We start from the raw sequence: 15,364 nt of genomic DNA on the forward strand, positions 1-15,364 counted from the left end.
AACCCCTAAAACGGATTTTGAACAGTAATGTATTTAGATGGATATTTTTGTTACCTATATGATGGCCAAAGATTGAACTTTAAAAAACGTCAAAAACCGTCAATACATATGATCAAAAATTAGGATAAATTTCAAAACCTGCTAAAATGGTTGGGTGTGCTTTTCAAATACCCCCAAAATGGAAAGCAAAAATAATCATTAGAATGTAACGAATTAAAAAATAAATAAGTACATAAAAGTTTAATGTAAATATAATTGCATAGGTCGGTTCTTAGGCTTCATGCGTCACATATAATATTATCGCACTAACCTCATCTAATTTTGATCGATTTACAAGCATGTCAATTTGTGCGTAAAGAATTTACAGAACAAAAAATTTGATGTCTACCCACAAAAAATGGCTGCACCAAATAAGAAACAAAAACTCGGTGTATCTAGTAGTAGTAATTCTGGCTGACAGTTTCAAAATTGGTGGACCGAAATGTATGACGTAATTAAAAACAGTTACAAAGCTATATATATATATATATATATATATATATAATATGTGCTATCTTCTGAAATCCGTCAATGAGATTGAGCTACTTTACACGCTGCTTGTTGGCGAATTTAAAATCTCCTCGTAAGCTCGCCCAGTGTCATCATCGAACAAGCTAACAAGCAGATTATAAACAATTTACCGATAAAAGTTAAAAGCCGGTAAACTTTACGCGCTACACGCTGGCGTGTGGGCCTACTGCGTCTGCCCAGTAGAGCGATGGTAGCGACCTCCCGGTAAAAAAACGAACTACTCAATACGTCCTGTCAAATTAGTACCAACGATGACGGTTTCAACTCGCTAGCTTGTTGGCTTCTGAGCGAGTGGAAAGTTTTGTGTGTCATCATCACAATCGCTATAGCTGACTCGCCCGCTTTTAAATTCTCCAACAAGCAGCTTGTGAAGTAGCTCAATGAAATTGACGCTTAAGTGGTGGTATTTAGAACATCATCATTTAAAAAAAAAACTATTTTTTTCCTCAAACATAAAAAACCGTCACAGTCGAAAAATAATATTTTGGAAATTTTGGCACGCGTAGGTACGTAAAAAGGTTCGCCACCCGCAGTAACGTCCCTAGACAAAATGCCGTCCCATTTTTCATACAGTTTTTTTTATCATCCTTTCATGACTCTAATATCTAAGAAATATGATCTACTGTAACGATATGTATAGTTTGAGATCGCAAAGTCTTAACATTATTAAATCGATAATCGATGACGGCGTGACACTTCGATACAGACTAAAATCGTGGACCCGGAGTGGTAGGTGGGACGCTCTGTAAGAGGAGGCTGCGTCTTTAATATCGACGACCAACGCAACTTCCATGCGTACTGGTTAATAACTCAGACTGTGATTATTCGCAAATTTGCACGTGTCGTTTCTGATCACCAAGGACGTCGAAGGGCAACGGAAGTATACTAGACATCGCGAAACCGACAAAACCAGGGAGCTGATTAAAAAAAATATTAATAGTTATTTATATAATATATTCCAAAGGATTCTCTTTGATTTGCCGCCTCCCAAGCGACACTCAATCTGTCTACCCCCACGGGATGTCACTGGCCACCCGTGAACTGTTCCCAGTGTTCCATTTAGACACTTTTTGCGGTGTAAGGTAATTAGAAAAAAGTAAATAGGTACTCATAAAATATTTCTGTATCTAAGTCACAAGTTTCTTTCTCTTCGAAAACGGGACATTTTGGCGTCCCGAAGCTGTGCTTGGGGACAACGGGACAAGGCTACCTAAAAACGGAAAGTATGGTCACTTTAGTCATACATGAAATGCTTATCAAATTATAGCGTTATTATTGACTGTCAGTTTTTGTGTATTAAATCAAGGAATGTTGATTATTACCTTAATTACTAACCGACGCCCGGCTCTCGCCAAATATTTTAGTTTATATAGGTAATATTATAACGTCTACTTGAACTTAGTAACAATTTTTAATAAACCATTTCTTTTATTTAAAAAATTACAAGATTTTAAGGATGTAACATAGGTACCATATTATATTGAACATACATAACTTGAAAACCGATAGTCAATAATAACGCAATTTGATAAGCATTCAAATTTCATGTAAGTATGACCAACTAGTTTAAATTGTCGTAATTAGATCGGAGGCTCGTAGCATAATTGGTTAATGCACAGTTTGACGCGACACCATATGGGGTCAAATCCCGCCGAGTTACGTATTTTTTTCAAATGTGATTTTCTCTAGTGGCTATATAATATCTGGATTGTTTTCAAGTTATGTATGTTTAATATAATGGAATGTTACATTCTCAAAAGCTTGTGAATTATTCATTGACTAAAAGAAAGGGTTTATTAATATTATAGACGCTCTAGGAATTCTTACCTATTTCAAATAATAGCTCACCTGTATTTTGCGTTTTTGTATATGTCCGAGTTTATGTAGTGACCGTCAATATATTAAGCCATAGTTAGGTACCTATTTTGATTATCGACAAAGTTCACATACTAATTAGTGCCGACAGGCCAACCAGAGTAAACTATGTTAATCCTTTTTTACAATTCGGAACAACACGAATGTACCTAATTATTTTTCAGTTTGTGGACAATGGAGGCCCAGGATAGAGGTGAAGGAGGAAGGTCTTGCAGGCATCTAGGACAATAGAGGGTTGCCATGAGTACTAGTGGCTATACTTGTCCTTGTCTCTTGTAAGAGAAATGTAAAAAATTCCGTGTATTCATAAGATTCTTTTAATACTACTTTTAGCGATCAACATAATATCGTCTTTGTTCTGGCAGAACACACTAACTGGAGAATACTAGTTTTGAGTAATTTGACTTTGAAGTTGTTAAAATGTTTGAAATGATGGTCTATCATTGTGAGTTTATTAAATAATCGTAAAAAGGATGACTTTAAAATAAAGACTGTTTATTTATTAAGAAGGCTTCCAGACGGTAAAGTTTGAAATATGGAACATTTTGTTACCAACTCAATATGCCATTTTTTCGAATTAGTGTCTTCTGCCAGAACAGTGACGATATTATATTTGCTATGGCATACTTTATACAAACCAAAATTCTTATCGTAAAATAGTAATATATGGATGAAGTAGTAATGGATAAATCAGAAATTAATTTAAATGTATAGACACATATAATATGTAAAAATAATTACAAGATAAAAAGAACTTTTTATATAAGTACAACGTTTTAAAATTTTCTGTTGAATCATATAAACTTGACTTGACTAGCTTAAACGATCAAAAAAATTTGTAGGTACTTGATAGAAATAATACTGAAATGTCATTTTGACATGTCATATTGATTTCCATAGTAACGCACGTATATATTAATAATTTAGTTGCTAGGACCCCAGACCCTTAGCAACCAATAATGGTGTCGAAATAACCTTTCATACAAAACAGAATTAACTGAAAATGAATTCAATTCTATTTAAAGATGGCTTAAAAAATTGCATTGGTATCGTGTTCTGATATATTTTAAAAGTTTCAAATGTCTAGCTAGTCGGGAAGTTAGCTAAAAATCAATTGGACGATTTGTACCGGACAAATAAGAATACGAGCTAAGAAAAATGTAATAATAAAACAAATTTGAAAAATATGAAATTATATTACAAAATAAAACATCATTAATAATGACTGGTTAGGCTAATTGTGGTCGCCTTCATCCCAATATTTTTCTTCTACCTCTAATCGACATTATTGTTGTGATCCAGCCGACCAACAGTAGTTACGAGTCATCTTTCGACAGTGATTGATAAACAGTAAGTTACATCAAGCCCAGAATCGCGCCAGGACTTCTTACAGTGTTACCGTTGTCATTAGTACCGTTGTGAAAAGTAATTCAATTCACGGGTCGCATCACATGAACTCTATACAGGGCGACTCAGAAGTGACGGTTTAACTGTGTGGAATAAAGACCACCACGCGTCAATATAAATTCATTACCCACTAAGTGTCTTCAACCATATAAAGAATGTTCCGATTGATTCATGTGAAAGTGATAGAGCTATACATAACCATCAGCAAGAAGAGCGCCACAAGAGCCAGCAGGCCGGAGCAGCTCAACATCAATGGTGACCTGGATCATGGCCCTCACATCCAGAAGCGGGTCCTCAGGCCAGGATCATTGGCAGACCCCCCTACCTATCGCTAAGGTTAAAGGAAGTCTGACGCTCTACAGTGGCATTTTCCAAATGGTGTTCTCAGGGCTCGTAATGGACCGGAGCGCCGTTCCTGTTCATAAAATCCCCATAACTATCGCTCCGTCTCGTGGAACAATTTATTCAACCGTCTGAGCTAGATAGGCTATATAACAGAAAATCGAGCAAACTTATTTTTATAAAAAACATATAAAATTAATAACTATGTTCAACATGCAACGACCAACTATTGTATCGCACAACCATATATTTTAAAATGGTAAGAACCCCGAATTGAAATAGCGTCGCAGGCAACTTTTTTATTATTAGAGAAAATTTAAGATGTGTGTTTATCCTGGGTCCCTGGGCTAGAGCCCTGTGAACCCCCCTGTGTGGGGGCCATGGCCTGGATACACCCCTGCTTTTGTTGTCCCTCACCAACATCCAATTTCTGAACCCACAAAAGCGCATTAACAAAAAAAAATCTTATTGCATAATCGTTGTACGGTTTAATTTTATGTTACAACTACGGGTATCAACCGCTATCAAAACTAACAAGACGTTGTTGAGCAAACAGACATGAATAATTTCTCACCAGAATCTGTCGTGATGTGTTCTTCATATTATAAGGGTGTACACTTATTATAAGGGGATGATCTGTCGTTCAAATTATTACGAAAAAGAAGGATTATCATTCTTACTAAATAACCGATGATTTAAATTATAAAATAAGTTTGTTATATATCGCACCCCCAGACCTAGACTGACGTAAAAAGAGTAAAAAAGAGCCATTTTCCAGGAAAGCCGAAACAAACTTTTTGAACCATGTTTATGGTATTTGATTTAATGTCCATTTTTTTTTTAAAGAATTGGAAAAAATATATCTTTCTAGTGGCATTCATTTGTATGAATTACTGGAGTGTTCTTCTCGATATTTCACTTAATTTATTTAAAATAACACTGGAGTTAGGAGTATATCTCGTTAAATATTTTTTTACAGATACGCTAGTGTTCTCCTGAGATAGAGAAACATAAATATAATTGAACTGCTAACTCAAAGCAGCAAAAATTCAGACTTACGTCAGTGTAGGTCTGAGGGTGCGAGATGTATAAGCACCTACATAAAAATACAGTGGCGTAATAATGATTAATGTCTTTGCATATGCACACAATAGAACTAATAATGAGTTAAGGTTTCATTCAATGCGGTTTAACAGTCGTGTATATTTTAACCTCATCACTATATAGAGATGAATCACTGCTGTATCTAGGACTCCACTAGCTCAATAACTCTTTCCGGTCGCTAATTCAGCGTTATGAACATCCGTCGAAATCGGTGAGTAAGTCGATCCAGAAGGTTTTAAGGCAGCCGTTTAATGTTTCTTGAGTAGCAAATTATGAATGCAACTAGCAGTTATCCAATCGTGTACTCTTGTCTTGTCATGTTTATATAGCACTCATTGTTTTAATTCCAGACTTTTATGTGTCAGGTAGTGTCTTTTTAAGTGTTGAAATTGTCTGCTGGAATATGGACAATTGGTACATTTATATGGTTTTTCACCAGTGTGGGTCATTTTATGTGTTTTTAGGCTACTTAACTTTGAGCATGAATATTCACATTCACTGCAAATGTACGGTTTTTCGCCAGTATGGATCATGTTATGCGTTTTAAGATCATTTATTCGTCTGCATTTATATGAGCATACATTGCATGCATATGTTATTTCGCCAGTGTGTGTAATTTTGTGATTTTTTAGTTTACCGAGCTGGGTGCATTTAAACGGGCAAAGATCGCATTGAAATGCGTCTTCACCAGTATGAACCATTTTATGTGTTTTTAGATCACTGACTCGCGCGCATCTATATGAGCATACATCGCACTGATGTGGTTTTTCACCAGTATGCGTCATTTTATGTGCCTTAAGATGATTAGATTGCGAAAACTTAGATGAACACACGTCGCAATGATATGGCTTTTCACCAGTGTGTGTCATTTTATGTCTTTTGAGATTTCTAGGCTGAGAACTTTTGAAATCACATACATCGCATCGATATGGTTTTTCACCAGTATGTGTAATTTTATGTTTCTGTAGATTACTGTGGTGCGAACATTTAAATGAACACACATCGCAATGGTATGGTTTTTCCCCTGTATGTTTTCTTTTATGTATTTTAAGACTGCCAATCTTCTTGCATTTAAAGGAGCATATATCACATTGATATTGTTTTGTAATAGTATGTTTAATTTGATGTATTTTGAGATTACCAAGTCTCAAAAATTTACGAGGGCATATATCACATTGATATGATTTTTCAGCAGTATGTATCATTTTATGCTTCTTGAGTACACCGAGTCGAGAGAATTTAGAAGCGCATATATCGCATTGAAACGGTTTTTCACCTGAATGTATCATTTTATGTGTTTTGAGGTGACTGCGTCTTAAAAATTTAGATGAACAAACGTCACATTGGTATGGTCTTTCAACAATATCTGTCACTTTCTGTATTTCAAATAGTTTTGTATCAATATTAATATTTTGTATTTTTTGATTCGGAGACGTAACGCATGAAATTTTGTGAATGTTTAAATCATTCAGGCAACAAAATATTCCGGAACAAACAAGGCAAATAAAATTACGTGGAAAATGTAGAATTCTTCTCAATACAATTCGAACAACTTTTGGTAAATACGTAATCTGCATCTCTTGTTTGATGCTTTCTTCGTGGATACTAATTATCGAGGATTGTTGTATATTTTGGATTTCTCTAGGTGGAGATTCTACGGGTAGCATGATATTATTTTCCTCTTTAATACAATTATTGAACGTAATGGCGGATGGTGGACCCTCATTCTGACACTCTTTGCGTTCCGTCCATCGCTGGGTTTCCTAAAAAAATTAAGGTAATTGTATTAGAATCAACCAGACAGTGACTTCCCTAGATAAAATGCCGCCCCTAGGCTACGCCAAAATGCCGCTCATTTTTTTATCATCCTTGCATGAGTCCAATATCTAAGAAATGTGTTGTAAGGACTAAGGATACATTACCAACAGAATATTCGCAACTAACGACTAATTATTCGCAAATCTGAACGTGTCGTTTCTGGTCACCAAGGACGTCGGAGGGGAACGGAAGTGAACTAGATATCGCGAACTTGATAAAACCAGTGAGCTAATTTTTAAATGGAAAGATAATTATTTTCATTATTACTAAGTTTAGGTAGCTATTTCTATATATTCCGAAAGATTTTCTTCGATTTGCCGCCCTTCAAGTAACTGCCGCCCCCAAGCGACGCTCAATCTGCCTACCCCCACGGGACATCACTGCAACCAGCAAAGGAGCTCTACTACTATCAGACAATTAAACTTTGACTGACAATAATAATTTATTACTGCGGTATTCAGGTAACCAACTCAAGGGTGGGAGGGATAATTTTGGATCCTAACCCCCCCTCCAGAAATAGAAAGAATACAAAATATTAATTTAATTTATTAAAACGAAAATTTTATTATTACTTTTTTTACTTTTTATAATTAAATCAGGACCGGTTTCGCCTCTCTTGTGATATCGAGCAAAACCGACTCTTAATAGAAAACCACAACAGCCTTCAAAAGTTGCAATGATAGTATTTATTGCTAAATTTATCGCCCGTAAGCAATTCATGGCCCACCTTTCCCCACAAGATAGATGGATTTACTGGAATTCGGTCGCCAATCTTTGATAGCAGAAGGCACCACGAAATGAAAATACGTATTACATAATGTATTATTAGATGTACCTGATCTACTGGTCTGTAATCTGAATATGAGCATCCAGGTTGAGGATCTGCATCATATAATGGATGGTTTGCCTCTTCGACAAACTCACACTTGACATTCCCTAGGTGATAGTCAGTCTCAGGTTTTATGTCAGGGATACCTGTTGCAGGATGCTGAAAGAAACATCATCTAACACGTTAGCCGGCTCTCACATCAAAACTCGTCCGTGTGCCGCATAGCCATAAAGCAAACCTTTCGAGAACTGAGATCCAGTGTTCCTTGTGAAGAACACGCACACCTACTTAGCGACAGTCGCGCATAGCCTTCGAAACGTATATATATTTGAATGCGGTGATCGGTGAGCCGGAATAGGAATGACCAATAATTCGTAGGTGTTTGTATATTGTGACTTCGACTCTTCGACTTGGAGCCCGAGAAGCATGCAATTTGTCGATTGCAATAGCAGATGTTTTTTTCAAACGAAACAGTCGCATTCGACCAATCTGCGGAGCTCCATTTGGCAACGTGTGTTTTGGGAATAACGATGACGTCACATCAACGTATTCGACACGTTTTAGGCGGACGAGTTTTGATGCGAGATCCAGCTTAAAGTATTGTATTTATGCATACAGACTGACAATATCAAATACACAGAACAGATAAAAAAATATAATTCCAACAGGCTATACACCAATACACTACATTTTGAAGCAAGGTTTTGAATGCGAGACCTACAAAAATGAACCACATATTATAGATGCCACGCAATCCACTAATATTAAATGAACGTCAGTGCATAAACTGAGAGCAGTTGTCAGAACATAGGACAAGCATATTTTTGATACGTGTTTAAGTTTATCTCATATTATTATACACTCGAGATCGGCTGCCTTTTACTCCACACCCGTTAGGTACCTATTTTAGTTGCCATTATTTGCCTCATAATAATTACTTTTATTTTGTTAACAGTCAAATGCATTCTTTGTACTGCGGAAATGCATTGTATTCAGCATCATCATCAGCCTAAATCTATCCACTGCTGGATAAAGGCCTCTTCAAGCTGCTGCCACTTCTCTCGGTCCTGTGCGTTGCGTTGCCTTCATTAATTGTTATTGACAAAGTATTATTGGATGAATAATGCAAAGTATTCCCAGATTATTTTGTTTTAATTTATTTATTTACTTTTGAATTTGTTTTGATAAAGATTATACAGTTTAAAATGTGAAAAAGTAAAAAAGTGGAAAAGGTACTAAAAACAATTTGAGGTTAATTAAATTAAATTAATAATCAAAATAATTAAATCATAGATAATTTGACAATAGCAAACAAGATCTATGCTTTTATAATGTTTCTTAAGCGTCAATTACATTGAGCTACTTTACGAACTGTTTGTTGGCGAATTTAAAAGCGGGCGATTCAACTACTGCGATTGTGATGATGACACACAAAACTTTCCATTCGCTGAGAAGCCACAAGCCAGCTACTATTTTGACAGAACGTGGTTCGTTTTTGTACCGTGAGGTCTCTACTGCGCAGACGCAGTAGGCCACACGCCGGCGTGTAGCGTGTAAAGTTGACCGGCTTTCAACTTTTCTCAGTAGAGTGGTTACAATCTGCTTGTTAGCTTGTTCGATAATGACACTGGGCGACATTACAGGCAGATTGTAAATTCGCAGACAAGCAACTCGTAAAGTAGCTCAATGCAATTGACGCTTTACTGTCGGTGAAATTTGTTCATTTTGACATAACTTAGAAGCGGATTATGATACCAGCGGGTCTATTCTATACACGAGGCCACTAAAGTGATAAAGTGATAGTATTTATTACATACATTATGTATTGAGGTATTATAATAATTGATACAATTAGTAAGCCGCCTCATCACAGTCAAAACTGTATCTCTCTCGCTCTAAATTTTATCGGAGCCAAGAGACGAACTGTTAAAATATAGCACTTATTGCAACAATACCAACCAACTTATTGTAATTGTTACAATAAGACGTACTAATAACTGCATACAAACCTACCCTAGTTAGCCATAAATAGTATCCCTTTATCACTTTAGCGGCCTTGCATATTGAATAGATCCCCAGAAGAAGGAATCAAAACACGGCGACACTAAGCACTGGTACAAAATCAATGGGAGAAACATGCAATGACATTATTAATGGACAACGCACTCAGTACAGTAGCTAGCAAGTAAATTCGCACATAGCGACATTCGCATATGTATAGGTAGACGTCACATGACAAAATTTCTCAATTTCCATTATGCGATATCACGCATCGGGAATTTATAGCAAAATAACCTTTATTGTAATGGCGTTAGAACAGTGTTTCTAGTGTCGATGTTCATTTGAGCGAACGATATTGATATTAAAATATGAATTATGCCATTCGGCAGCCCGACAAAAAGCATCGGGAATTTATAGCAATATCGCCTTTATTGTAATGGCGTTAGAACAGATTATGCCATTCGGCAGACCCGACACAAAAGTGATTGTCATTTTTTTCCAGATGCTTCGTCCATATTAATGTCACTGGAAACATGCTATTAATACAGTAGGGCAATTTGAGGCAATTTACTTTTTTAACAATGGTAACATTAGCACAGTGGCCAAACTTTTAAAACAAAATTTACGTCAAATCTGTTGAAATTTAGTTACTAGCAAGTTCCAAAACTAAATAAAGGCATTGATTAAACGCATCGTAAACATTACACATAAACAAGTTATGAAAACTAACCTCAAAATCACTGGAGTCGTCAATATACTCTTGCTTTACATAAGTGAGGGCTTCCAAGGTTTCTGGATGCTTAATTATCGGTACATTAAACCAATTCTGGTCTTCTTCATTCAATTTATCTGCGTTGGGTTCGCGTTTCACATCCATGTTAACGTATTTATAAGGCAAGGCTGTCAGGTGAAGGAGAATCCATGCAGGCTTTCTTTCGTATTGACAAGTGTTGCCGCAATATGGAAAATATTATACCGTGAATCCGTGGTGAAAAATTAAAATTGAGTAATGTTTGAAATTCAATAAACATTTTGTCACTGTCAGTTCTGTTGTGAAAGTTATTCATGGGAAAATAATAAATACCGACTTGTAGAAAATGGTGTACTTACCTCCCTTTTGACATTATAATATTATGCAACATTTGTCGGGAATGGGACAACTGGATGCCAGGACAATTGGACGCCCCACTGTCGTAGACACGAAACAGAACGTAGACAATGAATTTTAATCATTTTCTATCTACCACTTAGTAATTATAATTCATTTTACTCGTAAGCTAATGTTTTTTTATTGCGGATTGAGAATTACCATGCCTAAGTCTATAAAAATAAAAAAAACTATTTTTTCGTTGAAACTTAAACATAATAATTATGCACAATCATTATATACGTGTGCATATTTAAATTCCCACGAGCTATTAAATCTTAATATAGGTACCTACCTAATAATTTATAATTTATATATAAATAATAATTGGTATTTTTTTTAAAAAGTACGTCTATTTAATTTTGAATTGCGTGGCGTCCAGTTGTCCCGGTGCCAAATCGTCCTAGATCCCATTTTTCACTGACGTTTTAAATTTAAATTGAGTTTTAAGTGAACTTTTTTACCGGAAAAAAGAATGATAACCGTATGCTATACGTTCTCCAATTTTATTAGATTCAACATGAACATTTTCAACTTTCTTAAGTTAATTTTGCTAATTTAGCTAATTTTGGGAAAATTCATGAATTTCAAGAATGAATACCTACCTAACATAACCTAACAAGTAATCCGGTATATTGGCTATTTTCAAAATTTGTTTGCTGCTGGCTTCCTGTATAGCATCGATGGGCACATAGCCCCATTTTGTGGACGTCATCGAGTATAATAGTGGAGGGATTTTCCAATATGCTGTCTTCAAATTATTATTATACCTACCTACCAACAATTTGTTTAAAAAATAAGGGGTCAATCGGGTGACCCAAAAATATACTCATTACCTAAGCAAAAATGATTCATTGATATACCTACTAGAAATTAGATAATACTCGCACTATGTCATTTATGCGGCTTGAGGGGGCGGGGTTAACATACTTGAATACCGTTGAGTTGAAAGGTGCAAAGTACCAAAAATACAAAAAAAACATATTTTACGTGGAATGGATGCCAAGTACAATCATACGTTAAATTGCAAAAGAGCTGTGGCTCCAGAATTATATAGACAACATTTTTTGATCGATCAACAAAAATGGCAGTGCACCATTTTTAATTTCATTTTTCGTTATTTTTTTTTTATATCTATGATTATTATATTGATATGTTAAGTATTGTAACCTATGAAAGGTAATATCGGAGCTGCATTGTAAGTTTACTGAAAAAAATGAATAAATGTTTTCCTTCATTTCCCACACTTTTGATTTTTGGCACATAGCACCTTTCTACTCAACCGTATTTAATTTGGCAAATACCACTCACATCCACCTTACCTTGCTCACTCATATAAGTACGTTCTTGTTAGTTACACCACGCACCCGTTATTTTTTAGTTACATTTCCCATACCCAAGCGCCACGTACCGAGTCCAGCGATAAACAACTCGCCTGGAAATCTAAAGACAATTACTTGAGAGTAATAATTTTATTGTGAGCCATAATATTATATTAAGAGCATACGTAATTTTCAACAGTAGGTGGGACGAAATTTTAAACTCGTCGCCAATCGGAGACGGACAGTCCAGGTGTAAGCATGTCAATTTATTTTGTGATGGCGTCGGAGGAATATATTCATAAATCGTGTAAAGATGACTAAAAAACGTTACCCATTTACTTGAAAAAAAAAAACATGTCAATCAATATACTATTATTATTACTAATATAACAATAACATAACATTAAATGGACGCATGTTGAATTTTTATGACAAATTATATTTCGTTCGGCTCGCGTCATTTACGCAATCAGCGCATCGCCTAGTCACGATCTTTTTAGACCAACCTCAATTGAAGTAGTATAGCCTTAAACTTTGGAATCACAGGTCTTCCAGTGGCTATATGCCTTGCGTGATGTATGATACTGAGTGGAATGGGACTAACTTGTCTTGTTGATTAGGCTGCTCGAAGTCATCTGGGTCACGATCCTTAGGCATGAGGCACTGACTTAAAGTTACATTTCATTCAGATTTCATTAATTTGGGTAATTTGTATTGTTTTCGTCTCTGGGGATATTCATGTAAGAAATTCAGAGACTATTCTTATTACAGTTATCCATAAAACTGTATGTAGGTATCTATATTATAAGAAATAAATCGAACACCTTTATTTTTGATTTTTCGCAGTGGCCCTTCAATGTTAGGGTTCTATTATCGGTAGGTTAAAAGGAAAAGGCCTACTTTCTACCACTTACACATTGAAATATACTATTGCCGACTCAAGTAGAGAGCCGATACATTTACAACGACTGGTCCTACCTACCTTTTCCGCCCCTCCCGTTGTTGTCCATGGATGACCTGTCATTGTTCTATAGAGTGCTCATACTGACACGTCTGTCGTGTTCACACAGGGGATGGTTTGATTTGGATAGAGGAGTTACATGATAAATAATACAGTAGCATTAACACAACTACAAATGTAATGCATAGATCAATGCTACATATTTTTTTTGAAATCGATATTACTACCGGTTTTTGTGTGAAAGACTAGTGTGACGTTGACAGCTGATGAATAATAGGAATGTATATTATTTATAAATAACACTGATAGTTAATATTTATTTCATTTTAGATTTTTTTTATAATTCAATTTGAAACGAGAAAAGGCGAATCAATATATCAAGCAATCTGGGATCTGATTTTGACAGCTGAACAGTGGACCACTTGGTGCTTGTCCAAAAAGATATGCCCAGGCTTTATTAATCTAAAGATTGCGCTGGATATACGCATAAAAATAATGACCACAGTTTTGAGGGGTTCTAGGAACATTAGGTATATATTTTTATTACATTACCTATATTAATAGTGTAAGAAAACATTTGAAGTCCTATTGTACTATTGATTATTAATAATATCAAATTACCTCCAACTCACCTACCCTTTTGCTACCACACGGTGGTGTAGAGCACGAGACTTGCTTTCTCAGGTAATGAGTAGGTACGTGCTCTGGTCAGTGCAGTGGAACACTCACCTGGAACTAATCTCCATGGTGTGGGCTCCCAGACTCTATATGAGTCCGGAATGAGCACTTGCATGAATTATTGACTCCTGTGGCTACCAGTGAGTTTTTCATTAACGTGGAAACAACTGCAAAAGCCCGACAACAGAAATTGGAATATTTTACGGGATGAATAAAAAGATTTAGATTAAATGAACTCACTGTATTGAAGAACAAAGAAAGCATAAATTAAATACAGTGATATCACATTATGCTAACACAGGGGAAATATTGTAAGACTAACCTTAGCACATTATAATGCTACAATCCTAACAATAATGACACTTAGCCATAGACATCATTCTCTTGTTCACGCATTTCGTGACAATAGATTCTACTAACCACTGATTAAATTAAAAATATTATAATTATCTTGTCGGATGTGAACATTGCAAAGAGTGTTGTCATGTCAAAATATAACACTTAAAAGAACCTACGTACCTAAGCCGGCTCGCACATCACAACTCGCCTCGTGTGCCTTACCGCCATAAATCAAATTTTCCGAGAACAGGCGGCCAGTGTTGCATGACACAACCTCGCACATCTAGCTAGCGAGTCGCGCGTAGCCTTCGAAACGTATTGATATTTCAATGCGGCGATCGGCGAGCCGGTATAGGAATGACCAATTCGTATGTGTTTCTTTGTGACTTCGACCCTCAGACTCGGAGCCCGAGAAGGATGCAACATGTCGAATGCAACAGCCAGATGTTTTTTTCAGACGAAACAGTTGCATTCGGTCGATCTGCGAAGCTCCATTTGGCAACACGTGTCATGTTGTTTCGTTAAATAACGATGACGTCACATCGACGTATTCGACACGTTTTTAGGCGAGACGAGTTCCAATGTGCGAGCCGACTTATAAAACTTTCGTAATACAAGCGACAGAGGAAAATAGGTAGGTAGGTAGATTATACATGCAATCATAAAGAATTTCTTTATATATGTACCTAGTTTCAACATTAAAATCGGTATTTATAACAAATAAAGACATCTCATAAGATTAATATAATATAATAATAATAAATAAATAATATATATAAAATATACTCAAAGGTGAAATGTTCAACGAACAACTCGTCTTTTGATTAAATGCTATAATACCAGTGGTCTCCAAACTCAATAAGGATGTGAGCTACTTTCAGAATTGAAATTAATTGTTTGGTGAGCTACTTATACATATTCTTTTATATTTTTTTATCATCGTCCTATATCGTACCATACATAATATTAGG

General features: G+C 35.8%; 2 protein-coding genes across 2 annotated transcripts in view; both read right to left on the minus strand.

Annotated features, from left to right (window-relative positions):
- LOC147077112 (uncharacterized) overlaps positions 1-15,364 on the minus strand; it is a 167,106-nt gene that overhangs the window by 129,784 nt on the left and 21,958 nt on the right. The gene's annotated exons all lie outside the window — the stretch shown is intronic.
- LOC147077119 (uncharacterized) lies at positions 5,037-10,887 on the minus strand. The gene is made up of 3 exons (XM_085941438.1): positions 10,677-10,887; positions 7,952-8,104; positions 5,037-7,061 (listed from the first exon to the last, which is right to left on the minus strand). Exons 1-3 carry the CDS (start codon positions 10,821-10,823, stop codon positions 5,631-5,633), a joined length of 1,731 nt encoding a protein of 576 aa, XP_085797564.1. The 5' UTR covers positions 10,824-10,887; the 3' UTR covers positions 5,037-5,630.

Source organism: Rhyacophila brunnea, unplaced genomic scaffold (genome assembly GCF_057557595.1).
Source record: "Rhyacophila brunnea isolate RB1 unplaced genomic scaffold, BYU_Rbru_1.0 scaffold_13, whole genome shotgun sequence".
In the NCBI taxonomy this organism is placed as follows: Eukaryota; Metazoa; Arthropoda; class Insecta; order Trichoptera; family Rhyacophilidae; genus Rhyacophila; species Rhyacophila brunnea.

Excerpts from the sequence above, each read along its gene's own strand:
- LOC147077119 (XM_085941438.1), bottom strand. The coding sequence starts at position 10,823 with ATGGATGTGAAACGCGAACCCAACGCAGATAAATTGAATGAAGAAGAC. Across the intron at positions 8,105-10,676 it reads ACGACTCCAGTGATTTTGAG|CATCCTGCAACAGGTATCCC; the intron begins GTTAGTTTTCAT and ends TGTTTCTTTCAG. Across the intron at positions 7,062-7,951 it reads ATTACAGACCAGTAGATCAG|GAAACCCAGCGATGGACGGA; the intron begins GTACATCTAATA and ends TAATTTTTTTAG.